Genomic DNA, 21,120 nt, shown 5'->3' on the forward strand with positions numbered 1-21,120 from the left:
ATAATATATATATATATATATATATATATATATATATATATATATATATATATATATATATATATATATATATATATGTACGTATATATATATATATATATATATATATATATATATATATATATATATATATATATATATATGTACGTATATATATATATATATATATATATATATATATATATATATATATATATATATATATATATATATATATATATATATATATATATATATATATATATATATATAAACACTGATCTCTGGCTGAAGGAGACTCGAACCTATGAACCTTGGAACAAGGTACGCAGTGCCTTACCATTCTCACTATACTGGACAATACCTGCTCTTGCGAATTCCTTGCATTGTTAAAATCTCTTGTAAGGCTGATGCATGCAGGGGATGAGATGAAAAGCTGTAAGCCTTCTCCCTGAAAGCTGGCTGCCTTGGATCAAACGTCTAGCGCAAGCTAGACGCCAAGGTATTGTCCAGTTTACCTGGAGTTTACCTGGAGAGAGTTCCGGGGGTCAACGCCCCCGCGGCCCGGTCTGAGACCAGGCCTCCTGGTGGATCAGAGCCTGATCAACCAGGCTGTTGCTGCTGGCTGCACGCAAACCAACATACGAGCCACAGCCCGGCTGATCCGGAACTGACTTTAGGTGCTTGTCCAGTGCCAGCTTGAAGACTGCCAGGGGTCTGTTGGTAATCCCCCTTATGTGTGCTGGGAGGCAGTTGAACAGTCTCGGGCCCCTGACACTTATTGTATGGTCTCTTAACGTGCTAGTGACACCCCTGCTTTTCATTGGGGGGATGGTGCATCGTCTGCCAAGTCTTTTGCTTTCGTAGTGGGTGATTTTCGTGTGCAAGTTCGGTACTAGTCCCTCTAGGATTTTCCAGGTGTATATAATCATGTATCTCTCCCTCCTGCGTTCCAGGGAATACAGGTTTAGGAACCTCAAGCGCTCCCAATAATTGAGGTGTTTTATCTCCGTTATGCGCGCCGTGAAAGTTCTCTGTACATTTTCTAGGTCGGCAATTTCACCTGCCTTGAAAGGTGCTGTTAGTGTGCAGCAATATTCCAGCCTAGATAGAACAAGTGACCTGAAGAGTGTCATCATGGGCTTGGCCTCCCTAGTTTTGAAGGTTCTCATTATCCATCCTGTCATTTTTCTAGCAGATGCGATTGATACAATGTTATGGTCCTTGAAGGTGAGATCCTCCGACATGATCACTCCCAGGTCTTTGACGTTGGTGTTTCGCTCTATTTTGTGGCCAGAATTTGTTTTGTACTCTGATGAAGATTTAATTTCCTCATGTTTACCATATCTGAGTAATTGAAATTTCTCATCGTTGAACTTCATATTGTTTTCTGCAGCCCACTGAAAGATTTGGTTGATGTCTGCCTGGAGCTTTGCAGTGTCTGCAATGGAAGACACTGTCATGCAGATTCGGGTGTCATCTGCAAAGGAAGACACGGTGCTGTGGCTGACATCCTTGTCTATGTCGGATATAAGGATGAGGAACAAGATGGGAGCGAGTACTGTGCCTTGTGGAACAGAGCTTTTCACCGTAGCTGCCTCGGACTTTACTCTGTTGACGACTACTCTCTGTGTTCTGTTAGTGAGGAAATTATAGATCCATCGACCGACTTTTCCTGTTATTCCTTTAGCACGCATTTTGTGCGCTATTACGCCATGGTCACACTTGTCGAAGGCTTTTGCAAAATCTGTATATATTACATCTGCATTCTTTTTGTCTTCTAGTGCATTTAGGACCTTGTCGTAGTGGTCCAATAGTTGAGACAGACAGGAGCGACCTGTTCTAAACCCATGTTGCCCTGGGTTGTGTAACTGATGGGTTTCTAGATGCGTGGTGATCTTGCTTCTTAGGACCCTTTCAAAGATTTTTATGATATGGGATGTTAGTGCTATTGGTCTGTAGTTCTTTGCTGTTGCTTTACTGCCCCCTTTGTGGAGTGGGGCTATGTCTGTTGTTTTTAGTAACTGTGGGACGACCCCCGTGTCCATGCTCCCTCTCCATAGGATGGAAAAGGCTCGTGATAGGGGCTTCTTGCAGTTCTTGATGAACACAGAGTTCCATGAGTCTGGCCCTGGGGCAGAGTGCATGGGCATGTCATTTATCGCCTGTTCGAAGTCATTTGGCGTCAGGATAACATCGGATAAGCTTGTGTTAATCAAATTTTGTGGCTCTCTCATAAAAAATTCATTTTGATCTTCGACTCTCAGTCTGGTTAGCGGCTTGCTAAAAACTGAGTCATATTGGGACTTGAGTAGCTCACTCATTTCCTTGTTGTCATCTGTGTAGGACCCATCTTGTTTAAGTAGGGGCCCAATACTGGACGTTGTTCTCGATTTTGATTTGGCATAGGAGAAGAAATACTTTGGGTTTCTTTCGATTTCATTTATGGCTTTTAGTTCTTCCCGCGATTCCTGACTCCTAAAGGATTCTTTTAGCTTAAGTTCGATGCTTGCTATTTCTCTGACCAGTGTCTCCCTACGCATTTCAGATATATTGACCTCTTTTAGCCGCTTTGTTATTCTTTTCCGTCGCCTGTAAAGGGAGCGCCTGTCTCTTTCTGTTTTACATCTACTCCTCCTTTTTCTTAGAGGAATAAGCCTTGTGCATACATCGAGTGCTACCGAGTTAATCTGTTCTAGGCATAAGTTGGGGTCTGTGTTGCTTAGTATATCTTCCCAGCTTATATCGGTTAGGACTTGGTTTACTTGGTCCCACTTTATGTTTTTGTTATTGAAGTTGAATTTGGTGAATGCTCCCTCGTGACTAATCTCCTTATGTCGGTCTGGGGCTCCGCGCATACATGACTGAACCTCAATTATGTTGTGATCTGAGTATATTGTTTTTGATATGGTGATATTTCTTATCAGATCATCATTGTTAGTGAAGATGAGGTCTAGTGTATTCTCCAGTCTAGTAGGCTCTATTATTTGCTGGTTTAAATTGAATTTTGTGCAGAGATTTAAAAGCTCGCGTGAGTGTGAGTTTTCATCAGAGCTGCCTCCTGGTGTTATTACTGCAACAATATTATTTGCTATATTCCTCCATTTTAGGTGCCTTAAGTTGAAATCCCCCAGGAGCAAGATGTTGGGTGCAGGAGCTGGAAGGTTTTCCAGACAGTGGTCAATTTTTAACAGCTGTTCCTGGAATTGCTGGGATGTTGCATCCGGAGGCTTGTAGACTATCACAATGACTAGGTTTTGGTTCTCGACCTTTACTGCTAAAACTTCCACTACATCATTTGAGGCATTTAGCAGTTCTGTGCAAACAAGTGACTCTGCAATGTACAGGCCAACCCCCCCCTTTTGCCTGTTCACTCTGTCACATCTGTATAGGTTGTAACCTGGGATCCATATTTCGTTGTCCAAGTGATCCTTTATGTGGGTCTCAGTGAAAGCCGCGAACATTGCCTTTGCCTCTGCAAGCAGTCCACGGATGAAAGGTATTTTGTTGTTTGTTGCTGGCTTTAGACCCTGTATATTTGCAAAGAAGAATGTTATCGGACTGGTGGTATTGTTGGTACTGGGGGGGGATTTTTTTTCCGGCATTAGTATCTGTATCTGTTGGTTTGGAGTGGAGGCCATCGACTGTGGTTCCACTCCAGGAATGACTGGATTTGGTGTACGATTTCTGCCATTTCCTGCCAGTTTTTTTTCCTTCCTGGCACTAAAAAACCTCTCCCTCTTGAGTGGCTGTGGCTACCCAGGTTTTCCCATGGCCTGGATGTTTTGTATCTTTTTGTCCCCTTTAGATGGTATGCCTGGCAATTTAAGTTATAGCACAGTCTTTCCTGTACTGAAGAGGTACACAGTTCAGGGTGAAAAAGCTTACAAGAAGGGAGTTTGCATTTTCCTCTTGTCATATGGGCATGGCATTTCCTAGGGTGGTCATAGTTGCACGTCCCATCTGTTTTTCCAGATTTCCCATGCCAGCAGATACCGAGTGCATAGTATGTGCACAGGCTTGGTTTCCGTTTGCCTTGGGTTTCTGTGACTGTATTCCCTGTTGGTGCATGTTTCCCTGTCTTACTTCTATCCTCCCTAGCACCAACAATGGAGCTCCCACCATTTGTTTTTGGTAATATATCCTCACTATTGCTAGTGGAGTCCTCTTGTTTGCTATTTCCTGCGGTATTTCTAGTTTGCAATATTGGTTTTATCTTATCTTTGACTACACTTGTTTCCCTACTATGGCTCCTGTCCCCTATGAGGTCATTCATATGTATTCCTTCCTGCGTATAATTCCCGACTACCTGGACAAAATCTCCAGCTTCACCATTACTGTCTCCCAGGACAGCATCTCCACCTTCCCCATTACTGTCTCCCAGGACAGCATCTCCAGCTTCACCATTACTGTCTCCCAGGACAGCACCTCCAGCTTCACCATTACTGTCTCCCAGGACAGCACCTCCAGCTTCCCCATTACTGTCTCCCAGGACAGCACTATCCACCCCCCATTTACTGACTACCAGGACATCATCTCCAGCCTTACAGTTTCTGACTACATGGCCAGTATCAAGGGCAGTACCATTCAGCCCGGACTTTTTATGTTCCCATCTGTTGTAGAAAGCTTCCAGGTTTTCTATGAAAGCAGCTTTGATGTTGACCTCTTTTAATACCCTTGTGATTTTAGTCCACAGATTTATCTCATTTGGGCATACCCAAAAACACTTCCCTGTTTTAATACTGCTTGTAGCTAGTTCTTGGATATCTGCACAAGGGGCGTGACACCAATTTCCACAGAAATGACAATTTATGCATGTGGAAGCCCGTTTGTTTGACTGACCACAGACTACACACAGCTTCATAATGATTTGAATGGTTGATTTACTGCAATTCTACTAGCAACCTCTTGAATATTCTATTAATAACCTGCTAGGTGGTGCACGACGAAACCGTTTGAAACCAGTCCAGGGTTCGGACCAGTCAAGGGTTCGGACCAGTCTATCTGATCTGATCAGTGGGTCACTTATTTAAACCATACTGGTCGGTGATTTGAGCTAACACATGAAGGATCTACTGGAAATTATCTACCCGAGTAATATGTGATTTGATTGATACAAAAGTATAACTTGCGTGTTGAAGAGCCGGTGACTGCTGGCACTCCTACAATGACGAACGGTCGAGCCTCCACCCTTGTTTATCAATCGCTGTATCTAGCTTCTCTATTTTTTTTTTCCGTCTCCACCACAATAAATGCTATATTATCACTATAGTTGACTGGTGCAAATTTTGGAGGAAGGGTGAGAATGGTAAGGCACTGCGTACCTTGTTCCAAGGTTCGTAGGTTCGAGTCTCCTTCGGCCAGAGATCAGTGTTTGTGTATATTTCGCCTGCTCTTGCGAATTCCTTGTATATATATATATATATATATATATATCTATATATATATATATATATATATATATATATATATATATATATATATATATATATATATAGATGCCAGATGACTGTGAAACAGAAACCTGTAACTGTTTTGCATGATGGTAGGATTGCTGGTTTCTTTTTCTGTCTCATAAACACGCTAGATAACAGGGATATCTTGCTACTCCTACTTACACTTTGGTCACACTTCACAGACACGCACATGCATATATATATGCATACATCTAGGTTTTTCTCCTTTTTCTAAATAGCTCTTGTTCCTCTTTATTTCTTCTATTGTCTATGGGGAAGTGGAAAAGAATCTTTCCTCCGTAAGACATGCGTGTCGTATGAGGCGACTAAAATGCCGGGAGCAATGGGCTAGTAACCCGTTCTCCTGTAGACATTTACTAAAAAAGAGAAGAAGAAAAACTTTATAAAACTGGGATGCTTAAATGTGCGTGGATGTAGTGCGGATGACAAGAAACAGATGATTGCTGATGTTATGAATGAAAAGAAGTTGGATGTCCTGGCCCTAAGCGAAACAAAGCTGAAGGGGGTAGGGGAGTTTCGGTGGGGGGAAATAAATGGGATTAAATCTGGAGTATCTGAGAGAGTTAGAGCAAAGGAAGGGGTAGCAGTAATATTGAATGATCAGTTATGGAAGGAGAAAAGAGAATATGAATGTGTAAATTCAAGAATTATGTGGATTAAAGTAAAGGTTGGATGCGAGAAGTGGGTCATAATAAGCGTGTATGCACCTGGAGAAGAGAGGAATGCAGAGGAGAGAGAGAGACTTTGGGAGATGTTAAGTGAATGTATAGGAGCCTTTGAACCAAGTGAGAGAGTAATTGTGGTAGGGGATCTGAATGCTAAAGTAGGAGAAACATTTAGAGAGGGTGTGGTAGGTAAGTTTGGGGTGCCAGATGTAAATGATAATGGGAGACCTTTGATTGAACTTTGTATAGAAAGGGGTTTAGTTATAGGTAATACATATTTTAAGAAAAAGAGGGTAAATAAGTATACAAGATATGATGTAGGACGAAATGACAGTAGTTTGTTGGATTATGTATTGGTAGATAAAAGACTGTTGAGTAGACTTCAGGATGTACATGTTTATAGAGGGGCCACAGATATATCAGATCACTTTCTAGTTGTAGCTACACTGAGAGTAAAAGGTAGATGGGATACAAGGAGAATAGAAGCATCAGGGAAGAGAGAGGTGAAGGTTTATAAACTAAAAGAGGAGGCAGTTAGGGTAAGATATAAACAGCTATTGGAGGATAGATGGGCTAATGAGAGCATAGGCAATGGGGTCGAAGAGGTATGGGGTAGGTTTAAAAATGTAGTGCTAGAGTGTTCAACAGAAGTTTGTGGCTACAGGAAAGTGGGTGCGGGAGGGAAGAGGAGCGATTGGTGGAATGATGATGTGAAGAGAGTAGTAAGGGAGAAAAAGTTAGCATATGAGAAGTTTTTACAAAGTAGAAGTGATGAAAGGAGGGAAGAGTATATGGAGAAAAAGAGAGAGGTTAAGAGAGTGGTGAATCAATGTAAAAAGAGAGCAAATGAGAGAGTGGGTGAGATGTTATCAACAAATTTTGTTGAAAATAAGAAAAAGTTTTGGAGTGAGATTAACAAGTTAAGAAAGCCTAGAGAACAAATGGATTTGTCAGTGAAAAATAGGAGAGGAGAGTTATTAAATGGAAAGTTAGAGGTATTGGGAAGATGGAGGGAATATTTTGAGGAATTGTTAAATGTTGATGAAGATAGGGAAGCTGTGATTTCGTGTATAGGGCAAGGAGGAACAACATCTTGTAGGAGTGAGGAAGAGCCAGTTGTGAGTGTGGGGGAAGTTCGTGAGGCAGTAGGTAAAATGAAAGGGGGTAAGGCAGCTGGGATTGATGGGATAAAGATAGAAATGTTAAAAGCAGGTGGGGATATAGTTTTGGAGTGGTTGGTGCAATTATTTAATAAATGTATGGAAGAGGGTAAGGTACCTAGGGATTGGCAGAGAGCATGCATAGTTCCTTTGTATAAAGGCAAAGGGGATAAAAGAGAGTGCAAAAATTATAGGGGGATAAGTCTGTTGAGTATACCTGGCAAAGTGTATGGTAGAGCTATTATTGAAAGAATTAAGAGTAAGACGGAGAATAGGATAGCAGATGAACAAGGAGGCTTTAGGAAAGGTAGGGGGTGTGTGGACCAGGTGTTTACAGTGAAACATATAAGTGAACAGTATTTAGATAATGCTAAAGAGGTCTTTGTGGCATTTATGGATTTGGAAAAGGCGTATGACAGGGTGGATAGGGGGGCAATGTGGCAGATGTTGCAGGTGTATGGTGTATGAGGTAGGTTACTGAAAGCAGTGAAGAGTTTTTACGAGGATAGTGAGGCTCAAGTTAGAGTATGTAGGAAAGAGGGAAATTATTTCCCAGAAAAAGTAGGCCTTAGACAAGGATGTGTGATGTCACCGTGGTTGTTTAATATATTTATAGATGGGGTTGTAAGAGAAGTAAATGCGAGGGTCTTGGCAAGAGGCGTGGAGTTAAAAGATAAAGAATCACACATAAAGTGGGAGTTGTCACAGTTGCTCTTTGCTGATGACACTGTGCTCTTGGGAGATTCTGAAGAGAAGTTGCAAAGATTGGTGGATGAATTTGGTAGGGTGTGCAAAAGAAGAAAATTGAAAGTGAATACAGGAAAGAGTAAGGTTATGAGGATAACAAAAAGATTAGGTGATGAAAGATTGGATATCAGATTGGAGGGAGAGAGTATGGAGGAGGTGAATGTATTCAGATATTTGGGAGTGGACGTGTCAGCGGATGGGTCTATGAAAGATGAGGTGAATCATAGAATTGATGAGGGGAAAAGGGTGAGTGGTGCACTTAGGAGTCTGTGGAGACAAAGAACTTTGTCCTTGGAGGCAAAGAGGGGAATGTATGAGAGTATAGTTTTACCAACGCTCTTATATGGGTGTGAAGCATGGGTGATGAATGTTGCAGCGAGGAGAAGGCTGGATGCAGTGGAGATGTCATGTCTGAGAGCAATATGTGGTGTGAATATAATGCAGAGAATTAGTAGTTTGGAAGTTAGGAGGAGGTGCGGGATTACCAAAACTGTTGTCCAGAGGGCTGAGGAAGGGTTGTTAAGGTGGTTCGGACATGTGGAGAGAATGGAGCGAAACAGAATAACTTCAAGAGTGTATCAGTCTGTAGTGGAAGGAAGGCGGGGTAGGGGTCGGCCTAGGAAAGGTTGGAGGGAGAGGGTAAAGGAAGTTTTGTGTGCGAGGGGCTTGGACTTCCAGCAGGCATGCGTGAGCGTGTTTGATAGGAGTGAATGGAGACAAATGGTTTTTAATACTTGACGTGCTGTTGGAGTGTGAGCAAAGTAACATTTATGAAGGGGTTCAGGGAAACCGGCAGGCCGGACTTGAGTCCTGGAGATGGGAAGTACAGTGCCTGCACTCTGAAGGAGGGGTGTTAATGTTGCAGTTTAAAAACTGTAGTGTAAAGCACCCTTCTGGCAAGACAGTGATGGAGTGAATGATGGTGAAAGTTTTTCTTTTTCGGGCCACCCTGCCTTGGTGGGAGTCGGCCAGTGTGATAAAATATATATATATATATATATATATATATATATATATATATATATATATATATATATATATATATATATATATATATATATATATATATATATATATATATATATATATATATATATATATATATATATATATATATATATGTACATATATATATATATATATATATATATATATATATATATATATATATATATATATATATATATATATATATATATATATACATATATATATATATATATATATATATATATATATATATATATATATATATATATATATATATATATATAGGGGTAGGAGAGTTTCAGTGGGGGGAAATAAATGGGATTAAATCTGGAGTATCTGAGAGAGTTAGAGCAAAGGAAGGGGTAGCAGTAATGTTAAATGATCAGTTATGGAAGGAGAAAAGAGAATATGAATGTGTAAATTCAAGAATTATGTGGATTAAAGTAAAGGTTGGATGCGAGAAGTGGGTCATAATAAGCGTGTATGCACCTGGAGAAGAGAGGAATGCAGAGGAGAGAGAGAGATTTTGGGAGATGTTAAGTGAATGTATAGGAGCCTTTGAACCAAGTGAGAGAGTAATTGTGGTAGGGGACTTGAATGCTAAAGTAGGAGAAACTTTTAGAGAGGGTGTGGTAGGTAAGTTTGGGGTGCCAGGTGTAAATGATAATGGGAGCCCTTTGATTGAACTTTGTATAGAAAGGGGTTTAGTTATAGGTAATACATATTTTAAGAAAAAGAGGATAAATAAGTATACACGATATGATGTAGGGCGAAATGACAGTAGTTTGTTGGATTATGTATTGGTAGATAAAAGACTGTTGAGTAGACTTCAGGATGTACATGTTTATAGAGGGGCCACAGATATATCAGATCACTTTCTAGTTGTAGCTATACTGAGAGTAAAAGGTAGATGGGATACAAGGAGAATAGAAGCATCAGGGAAGAGAGAGGTGAAGGTTTATAAACTAAAAGAGGAGGCAGTTAGGGTAAGATATAAACAGCTATTGGAGGATAGATGGGCTAATGAGAGCATAGGCAATGGGGTCGAAGAGGTATGGGGTAGGTTTAAAAATGTAGTGTTAGAGTGTTCAGCAGAAGTTTGTGGTTACAGGAAAGTGGGTGCAGGAGGGAAGAGGAGCGATTGGTGGAATGATGATGTAAAGAGAGTAGTAAGGGAGAAAAAGTTAGCATATGAGAAGTTTTTACAAAGTAGAAGTGATGCAAGGAGGGAAGAGTATATGGAGAAAAAGAGAGAAGTTAAGAGAGTGGTGAAGCAATGTAAAAAGAGAGCAAATGAGAGAGTGGGTGAGATGTTATCAACAAATTTTGTTGAAAATAAGAAAAAGTTTTGGAGTGAGATTAACAAGTTAAGAAAGCCTAGAGAACAAATGGATTTGTCAGTTAAAAATAGGAGAGGAGAGTTATTAAATGGAGAGTTAGAGGTATTGGGAAGATGGAAGGAATATTTTGAGGAATTGTTAAATGTTGATGAAGATAGGGAAGCTGTGATTTCGTGTATAGGGCAAGGAGGAATAACATCTTGTAGGAGTGAGGAAGAGCCAGTTGTGAGTGTGGGGGAAGTTCGTGAGGCAATAGGTAAAATGAAAGGGGGTAAGGCAGCCGGGATTGATGGGATAAAGATAGAAATGTTAAAAGCAGGTGGGGATATAGTTTGGGAGTGGTTGGTGCAATTATTTAATAAATGTATGGAAGAGGGTAAGGTACCTAGGGATTGGCAGAGAGCATGCATAGTTCCTTTGTATAAAGGCAAAGGGGATAAAAGAGAGTGCAAAAATTATAGGGGGATAAGTCTGTTGAGTGTACCTGGTAAAGTGTATGGTAGAGTTATAATTGAAAGAATTAAGAGTAAGACGGAGAATAGGATAGCAGATGAACAAGGAGGCTTTAGGAAAGGTAGGGGGTGTGTGGACCAGGTGTTTACAGTGAAACATATAAGTGAACAGTATTTAGATAAGGCTAAAGAGGTCTTTGTGGCATTTATGGATTTGGAAAAGGCGTATGACAGGGTGGATAGGGGGGCAATGTGGCAGATGTTGCAAGTGTATGGTGTAGGAGGTAGGTTACTGAAAGCAGTGAAGAGTTTTTACGAGGATAGTGAGGCTCAAGTTAGAGTATGTAGGAAAGAGGGAAATTTTTTCCCAGTAAAAGTAGGCCTTAGACAAGGATGTGTGATGTCACCGTGGTTGTTTAATATATTTATAGATGGGGTTGTAAGAGAAGTAAATGCGAGGGTTTTGGCAAGAGGCGTGGAGTTAAAAGATAAAGAATCACACACAAAGTGGGAGTTGTCACAGCTGCTCTTTGCTGATGACACTGTGCTCTTGGGAGATTCTGAAGAGAAGTTGCAGAGATTGGTGGATGAATTTGGTAGGGTGTGCAAAAGAAGAAAATTAAAGGTGAATACAGGAAAGAGTAAGGTTATGAGGATAACAAAAAGATTAGGTGATGAAAGATTGAATATCAGATTGGAGGGAGAGAGTATGGAGGAGGTGAACGTATTCAGATATTTGGGAGTGGACGTGTCAGCGGATGGGTCTATGAAAGATGAGGTGAATCATAGAATTGATGAGGGAAAAAGAGTGAGTGGTGCACTTAGGAGTCTGTGGAAACAAAGAACTTTGTCCTTGGAGGCAAAGAGGGGAATGTATGAGAGTATAGTTTTACCAACGCTCTTATATGGGTGTGAAGCGTGGGTGATGAATGTTGCAGTGAGGAGAAGGCTGGAGGCAGTGGAGATGTCATGTCTGAGGGCAATGTGTGGTGTGAATATAATGCAGAGAATTCGTAGTTTGGAAGTTAGGAGGAGGTGCGGGATTACCAAAACTGTTGTCCAGAGGGCTGAGGAAGGGTTGTTGAGGTGGTTCGGACATGTAGAGAGAATGGAGCGAAACAGAATGACTTCAAGAGTGTATCAGTCTGTAGTGGAAGGAAGGCGGGGTAGGGGTCGGCCTAGGAAGGGTTGGAGGGAGGGGGTAAAGGAGGTTTTGTGTGCGAGGGGCTTGGACTTCCAGCAGGCATGCGTGAGCGTGTTTGATAGGAGTGAATGGAGACAAATGGTTTTTAATACTTGACGTGCTGTTGGAGTGTGAGCAAAGTAACATTTATGAAGGGATTCAGGGAAACCGGCAGGCCGGACTTGAGTCCTGGAGATGGGAAGTACAGTGCCTGCACTCTGAAGGAGGGGTGTTAATGTTGCAGTTTAAAAACTGTAGTGTAAAGCACCCTTCTGGCAAGACAGTGATGGAGTGAATGATGGTGAAAGTTTTTCTTTTTCGGGCCACCCTGCCTTGGTGGGAATCGGCCGGTGTGATAATAAAAAAATATATATATATATATATATATATATATATATATATATATATATATATATATATATATATATATATATATATATATATATATATATATATATATATATATATATATATATATATATATATATATATATGCAAAACAACCACTCTGAAAAGAATAGAGAAATTCCAAGCGCTTTCGTGACTACTCACGTGAGTAGTCACGAAAGCGCTTGGAATTTCTCTATTCTTTTCAGAGTGGTTGTTTTGCATATTTTGAAATCACCTGTTTACTGTGATCTTATTGCATATATATATATATATATATATATATATATATATATATATATATATATATATATATATATATATATATATATATATATATATATATATATATATGTATATATATATCTGTGTGTATGTATAGAGAGGTTTGCATCTTATGTATACACACAGAGTTATGTATGTGCCAATGTAATCTCCTATTTGTACTCACCTATTTGTGGTTGTATTGGACGAGTTTCAGCTCTTTGCCCCGCCTTTCCTCTGACTGCGTGAACCCTATCATACCTCTTTCTAAAGCTACTTATTGATCCAGCCTCTACCACTTCGCTGTCTAGGTCATTCCAGTACCTAATAACTCTGAGGCTGAAGAAGTATTTCCTAACATCCCTGTAACTCATCTATGTTTTAAACTTCCAGTTGTACCCTCGTGTACCTGATATCCGCCTCTCACTCTCCCTGCCCACCTTATCAATTCTTCCCAGTATTTTGTATGTCGTAATCATATCACCGCTGATGCTTCTCTCCTCTAGTATGGTCAGGTTTAGTTCCTCTAGCCTATCCTCATAGTTCATACTCCCTCAGGTCTGGGACTAGTTTTGCTAACATCTGCACTTCTTCCAGGATCCTGATAGGCTTGACCAGGTGAGGGTTCCATACTGGTGCTGCGTACCTTAATATGATCCTGACATGTCATGCATAAGGTCCTGAATGACCACTGATGTATATCGTGTATAAAGTCGATTTTTCAACATTTTACATATACTGGGGTTAAACTCTAACAGCCACTTGTTAGCCCAGTCCTACAGCTGTCCAGATCCATTTGTAGTCTTCCCTGGTCTAACTGTTGTTTGTATTCTCAACGTTAGTTTCACATTATTAGTGAGCACGGACACCTCTGGCATGATTTCTACAGTCATGTTCTTCACATACACAAGACACAGTAATGGAACAATTACTGATCCTTGTGGAACCCCACTCGTCACACTCGCCCTTCAGCACACCTCCTCCACGAGACTAACTCACACTTCTCTTCCTGTTAATATTCCTTGATCTACTGTAGCGTGCTGTTGTGTCTGTGTATATTTACTGAGGTGTGGTGTCTGTGTCAGGGTACAGACAGCAGGTACATGAAGGGTACAGACAGCAGGTACATGAAGGGTACAGACAGCAGGTACATGAAGGGTACAGACAGCAGGTACATGAAGGGTACAGACAGCAGGTACATGAAAGGTACAGACAGCAGGTACATGAAGAGTACAGACAGCAGGTACATGAAGGGTACAGACAGCAGGTACATGGAGGGTACAGACAGCAGGTACATGGAGGGTACCTACTTCTCGTCCACAGGAACTTCAATAAGGTTGTCAGTCCCGAGACCCATCGCAGCAGCGGCGCCCATCAGTGAGTAGTGACTCTGTCAAGACATTAACTTCATCAGTGAAGGGCCCAGGAGCTATATACGTGGTAGAAAATGAAGGAACTAGGTGAAAAAAGAGCTAGGTGAAAAGAGAGCTAGGTGAGAAAATAGCTAGGTGTATGGGTGAACATGGCACTAGGTGAATTAGGTACCAGGTAAAAAATCTATTAAGGTAGCAGGTGATCAGGTGAATTAGATGTTAGGTAGGTGATTAAGGTGGCAGATGTGATGTCAGTGGTTTAGAAAACTAGCAAACTGAAGAATGCAACACTTGTGCAGCATCTGGCGATCATTACTGAGGAAATGTTTCGCCAGTCAGTGGCTACCTCAGTCCAATACAGAGAAGAACGGTGGAAGATAAGGAGGCGTTTGAGGCAGTCAGTCTCTCAGCCTGGAGTCGATGTGTTCAGCCCATCATCTTGAGGGAGTGACCACCTCGACTCCAGGTTGAGGGACTGACCACCTCGGCTCCAGGTTGAGGGAGTGACCACCTCGACTCCAGGTTGAGGGAGTGACCACCTCGACTCCAGACTGAGGGAGTGACCACCTCGACTCCAGGTTGAGGGAGTGACCACCTCGACTCCAGGCTGAGGGAGTGACCACCTCGACTCCAGGTTGAGGGAGTGACCACCTCGACTCCAGGTTGAGGGAGTGACCACCTCGACTCCAGGCTGAGGGACTGACCACCTCGACTCCAGGTTGAGGGAGTGACCACCTCGACTCCAGACTGAGGGAGTGACCACCTCGACTCCAGACTGAGGGAGTGACCACCTCGACTCCAGGTTGAGGGAGTGACCACCTCGACTCCAGACTGAGGGAGTGACCACCTCGACTCCAGACTGAGGGAGTGACCACCTCGACTCCAGGTTGAGGGAGTGACCACCTCGACTCCAGGCTGAGGGAGTGACCACCTCGACTCCAGGTTGAGGGAGTGACCACCTCGACTCCAGGTTGAGGGAGTGACCACCTCGACTCCAGGCTGAGGGACTGACCACCTCGACTCCAGGTTGAGGGACTGACCACCTCAACTCCAGGCTGAGGGACTGACCACCTCGACTCCTTCTCATATTGTACCCTCTCTGTATTGGACTGAAGAAACGTTTCCTCAACAAAGATTTACAAATGTTGCACAGGTGTGTCATTGTTGAAGGTGGTAGGTGAGGCAGGTGAGGTACTCACGTGGAGTGAGGTGAACATACACAGTTCACCTGGGAGTGCCAACAGCCCCTTCTTCTTGTAGTCAGGAAACATCTTGTGTCTAGCAGCCAAGGCGGCGTACAGGTTACTGACTGAACCACCTGGTGCCAGGATGCTGTCACCTGCCTTGTAACCTATCACGTCACGCATGTGCTTCATCGTCACCTGAAACAACACGTATATTAAACACCTGCACCTGAAATCACGCATACTACCAACACAGGAGAGAGGCACCAACTACCCTCTACACTGACATCAGTAATGCTTATAACACTGAAAATCGACATGTTTACACACCAGTTTTATGAGTTTACATTGACTAATTAGGTCAGTCTGGATGTCTGGCAACCTGCTGTAAGTCATTAAGGCAGGTATTCTCCCCTACACTGACAGTATCAATATCTGCATCACTAACACCGGGAGTCAAGTCAGTTGTCAGTGTATATACACTGATACATTAACCACAGAGATGTTTATTCTCGACTGTCTTATGTTTAATACTGACAAGATGTATAACACTGATGCAGGACACAATTATTGGCACGTTTCCCATTGATCCCGCTGATCTCATTGCTGCCATTGATTCCATTGATTCCACTGATATCATTGATGCCATTGATCCTATTGATCCCACTGATATCATTGATGCCATTGATGCCATTGATCCCAGTGATACCATTGTTGCAATTGATCCCATTGATCCCACTGATACCATTGATGCCATTGATCCCATTGATCCCACTGACACCATTGATCCCATTGGTCCCATTGGACCTACTAGTCCCATTGACCCCAGTCTCATTAGTGTCCTCATTAGCATAATGGAACCTACGACACCTGCTGCTAGTAGTCATGGTAGCACTCACCTGTTCCATAGTGGGTTATGGTAGCACTCACTTGTACCATGATGTGTTATGGTAGCACTCACCTGTTCCATTAGAATGAAGACAGGTGCAATTTCGTAGGTGAACATATTGGTGTTGGCAGCAGCTGTCAGCCACTCACCTGCCAGTGACACCACCTCAGTGCCACATGACAGCTGGTTCATGAACCTGGGATGACCTGTGAAGAACAAGCCAAAGTGGCTTACTTGACTGTGTCATCTGATATTGTTAGTCACCTTCACACACTTGACTTACTGATATTGTCAGTCACCTTCACACACTTGACTTACTGATATTGTCAGTCACCTTCACACACTTGACTTACTGATATTGTCAGTCACCTTCACACACTTAACTTACTGATATTGTCAGTCACCTTCACATACTTGACTTACTGATATTGTCAGTCACCTTCACACACTTGACTTACTGATATTGTCAGTCACCTTCACACACTTGACTTACTGATATTGTCAGTCACCTTCACACACTTGACTTACTGATATTGTCAGTCACCTTCACACACTTAACTTACTGATATTGTCAGTCACCTTCACATACTTGACTTACTGATATTGTCAGTCACCTTCACACACTTGACTTACTGATATTGTCAGTCACCTTCACACACTTGACTTACTGATATTGTCAGTCACCTTCACACACTTGACTTACTGATATTGTCAGTCACCTTCACACACTTGACTTACTGATATTGTCAGTCACCTTCACATACTTGACTTACTGATATTGTCAGTCACCTTCACACACTTGACTTACTGATATTGTCAGTCACCTTCACACACTTGACTTACTGATATTGTCAGTCACCTTCACACACTTGACTTACTGATATTGTCAGTCACCTTCACACACTTGACTTACTGATATTGTCAGTCACCTTCACATACTTGACTTACTGATATTGTCAGTCACCTTCACACACTTGACTTACTGATATTGTCAGTCACCTTCACACACTTGACTTACTGATATTGTCAGTCACCTTCACACACTTGACTTACTGATATTGTCAGTCACCTTCACACACTTGACTTACTGATATTGTCAGTCACCTTCACTTACTTGACTTACTGATATTGTCAGTCACCTTCACACACTTGATTTACTGATATTGTCAGTCACCTTCACACACTTGACTTACTGATATTGTCAGTCACCTTCACTTACTTGACTTACTGATATTGTCAGTCACCTTCACATACTTGACTTACTGATATTGTCAGTCACCTTCACACACTTGACTTACTGATATTGTCAGTCACCTTCACTTACTTGACTTACTGATATTGTCAGTCACCTTCACATACTTGACTTACTGATATTGTCAGTCACCTTCACACACTTGACTTACTGATATTGTCAGTCACCTTCACACACTTGACTTACTGATATTGTCAGTCACCTTCACATACTTGACTTACTGATATTGTCAGTCACCTTCACATACTTGACTTACTGATATTGTCAGTCACCTTCACATACTTGACTTACTGATATTGTCAGTCACCTTCACACACTTGACTTACTGATATTGTCAGTCACCTTCACTTACTTGACTTACTGATATTGTCAGTCACCTTCACATACTTGACTTACTGATATTGTCAGTCACCTTCACACACTTGACTTACTGATATTGTCAGTCACCTTCACTTACTTGACTTACTGATATTGTCAGTCACCTTCACATACTTGACTTACTGATATTGTCAGTCACCTTCACACACTTGACTTACTGATATTGTCAGTCACCTTCACATACTTGACTTACTGATATTGTCAGTCACCTTCACACACTTGACTTACTGATATTGTCAGTCACCTTCACACACTTGACTTACTGATATTGTCAGTCACCTTCACATACTTGACTTACTGATATTGTCAGTCACCTTCACATACTTGACTTACTGATATTGTCAGTCACCTTCACACACTTGACTTACTGATATTGTCAGTCACCTTCACTTACTTGACTTACTGATATTGTCAGTCACCTTCACATACTTGACTTACTGATATTGTCAGTCACCTTCACACACTTGACTTACTGATATTGTCAGTCACCTCCACTTACTTGACTTACTGATATTGTCAGTCACCTTCACATACTTGACTTACTGATATTGTCAGTCACCTTCACACACTTGACTTACTGATATTGTCAGTCACCTTCACACACTTGACTTACTGATATTGTCAGTCACCTTCACATACTTGACTTACTGATATTGTCAGTCACCTTCACACACTTGACTTACTGATATTGTCAGTCACCTTCACTTACTTGACTTACTGATGTTGTCAGTCACCTTCACATACTTGACTTACTGATATTGTCAGTCACCTTCACACACTTGACTTACTGATATTGTCAGTCACCTTCACACACTTGACTTACTGATATTGTCAGTCACCTTCACACACTTGACTTACTGATATTGTCAGTCACCTTCACACACTTGACTTACTGATATTGTCAGTCACCTTCACACACTTGACTTACTGATATTGTCAGTCACCTTCACATACTTGACTTACTGATATTGTCAGTCACCTTCACACACTTGACTTACTGATATTGTCAGTCACCTTCACTTACTTGACTTACTGATGTTGTCAGTCACCTTCACATACTTGACTTACTGATATTGTCAGTCACCTTCACACACTTGACTTACTGATATTGTCAGTCACCTTCACACACTTGACTTACTGATATTGTCAGTCACCTTCACATACTTGACTTACTGATATTGTCAGTCACCTTCACACACTTGACTTACTGATATTGTCAGTCACCTTCACATACTTGACTTACTGATATTGTCAGTCACCTTCACACACTTGACTTACTGATATTGTCAGTCACCTTCTGTTGCAACCCTTGAATGGGTTGCAGTGTACATTATTTATATATAATACATGTATATTACCTTTTCATATAATTTTATATTGCTTATATTTGCGATAATAGATAAATCGTAAATATATGACTTTATATTATTATTTGACTTAGTTTCCTTTTGTTAGGTAGGATGTAACACATATATTATATGGTCATAGTTCAAGTCTTGATTGTCTAACTACTGTAATTATCGCTTGTGGCTCGTTACTCTGCCGGCTTCTGTTGCTGGGCATCAGCTGTCCACGGAGCTATCACGTGATCGAGGGGGGGGGGGTGTCCTCACCTCGCCTGAAGTATTCAGTCTGGTCTAGACTCGCTTGGTGGTTGAACGTATTCTAGACAAGAAGTGCCTAACTCTTCCTTATAGGCCCTTGTTTGAAGATCGTCTCTTGTCTCATTATTGTTAGTTCTGGAGACTGTTCACAGAACATTGTATAGACTTAGTGATTTTCGACGTTGTACTGAGGTTGTGTGTCGCATAGACACTCTAAACAACTCAGGTCCTGAGCTGTAGCTTCTGGCCTAACTTGTACTGGTATCTGTGTATTATCACAGTCGGGGATTTTCTTATGCTGAACTTAGATTCAGTAGTATGGGAGTTTTGTGACTTTTGTGGAGGATCTGCAGATGGTCCCTACTTAGTGTCGTTAAATTATCTCCTTGTTCCTGATTCTGTGTCGCAGTTGTTTGTTATATTGCTATTGGGCTTAGCATTCTTTTTATTGTTCAAGCAGACTGTCAAGAAGTTAGTTTATTTGAGGACTTTGTCAGTCATTTGTTTAAGTCTAGTCGAGTCGTGAGACATAGCGAACTACTTAGAGCACTTACACACATACACACAAACTTGTACATATTTGTAATATCTTATTAAATGTTAATGTACCAGACGGTACTTAAGACTTATAAATGTGATATGTGCTTTCAGCACAATAATACTGTACACGAGAGAAGTGATTAATATTATTTTGATTACTGTGATTGATTTAATTTAATATGACATACCTCTAGACGATAATTAATAAATTTATTAAATTTTAATTTATCTAGTTAGTAGCCTACCAGTTGTAATCCTGAAGCACTATTGAATCATACTGAATTCTAATGGATAATTGGACAAGGATACTGACTAATTGTTACGAAAACCCAGTAACAGGCTGGATGCTAGAAGGGCAGTCCTTTCTGGAGATCTCTAAGCTTTTAGAATCGCGTTTTTTGTAACACCTTCACACACTTGACTTACTGATATTGTCAGTCACCTTCACACACTTGACTTACTGATATTGTCAGTCACCTTCACACACTTGACTTACTGATATGACCAAAATGGTAATAAATTACTCTGACTTTATTGTATTATCTTGGTGGGTAATTTACACTGTGTGATAATTATCCTGGTGGGTAATTTACCCCCCTCTCTCTCTCCCTCCCTCTCTCCATCCCTCTCTCCCTCCCTATCTTCCTCCCTATCTCTCTCCCTATCTCCCTACGTCTCTCCCTGGAGTATACGCCCCTTATATTCCCATTATATTCTTACTTCCATCCTTCTCTTCCCTTTCCTTCCCAACCACCGCCTTCCTTCCCTCCATCCATCTTTCTCCCTCTCCCAGCCTCCCGGCCTCCCTGCCTCCCTGCCTCCCTGCCTCCCTGCCTCCCAGCCTCCCTGTCTCCCTGCCTCCCTGCCTCCCTGCCTCCCAGCCTTCCTGCCTCCCTGCCTCCCAGCCTCATTGCCTCCCTGCCTCCCTCCTCCCAGCCTGTCTGCCTCCCTGCTTCCCAGCCTCCCTGCCTCCCTGCCTCCCTGCCTCCCTGCCTCCCAGCCTCCCTGCCTCCCTGCCTCCCAGCCTCCTTGCCTCATTGCCTCCCAGCCTCCCCCTCCCAGCCTCCCTGCCTCCCAGCTTCCCTGCCTCCCTGCCTCCCAGCCTCACTGCCTCCCAGCCTCCCTGCCTCCCAGCCTTCCTGCCTGCCTCCCAGCCTGCCTGCCTCCCTACCTGCCTGCCTCCCTGCCTCCCTGCCTCCCTGCCTCCCAACCTCTCTGCCTCCCTGCCTCCCAGCCTCCTTGCCTCCCAGCCTCCC

General features: G+C 42.0%; 1 protein-coding gene across 1 annotated transcript in view; it reads right to left on the reverse strand.

Moving 5' to 3' along the window:
- Positions 1-21,120, reverse strand: part of Gad1 (glutamate decarboxylase) — a 285,923-nt gene that overhangs the window by 6,358 nt on the left and 258,445 nt on the right. Inside the window, exons 3-5 of the mRNA XM_070096748.1 lie at positions 16,163-16,296; positions 15,217-15,399; positions 13,955-14,034 (exon numbers count right to left, since the gene is read on the reverse strand). Of these exons, the coding sequence (XP_069952849.1) occupies positions 13,955-14,034; positions 15,217-15,399; positions 16,163-16,296 (397 nt within the window). The remainder of the gene's footprint in view (positions 1-13,954; positions 14,035-15,216; positions 15,400-16,162; positions 16,297-21,120) is intronic.

Source organism: Cherax quadricarinatus, chromosome 54 (assembly GCF_038502225.1).
Source record: "Cherax quadricarinatus isolate ZL_2023a chromosome 54, ASM3850222v1, whole genome shotgun sequence".
In the NCBI taxonomy this organism is placed as follows: Eukaryota; Metazoa; Arthropoda; class Malacostraca; order Decapoda; family Parastacidae; genus Cherax; species Cherax quadricarinatus.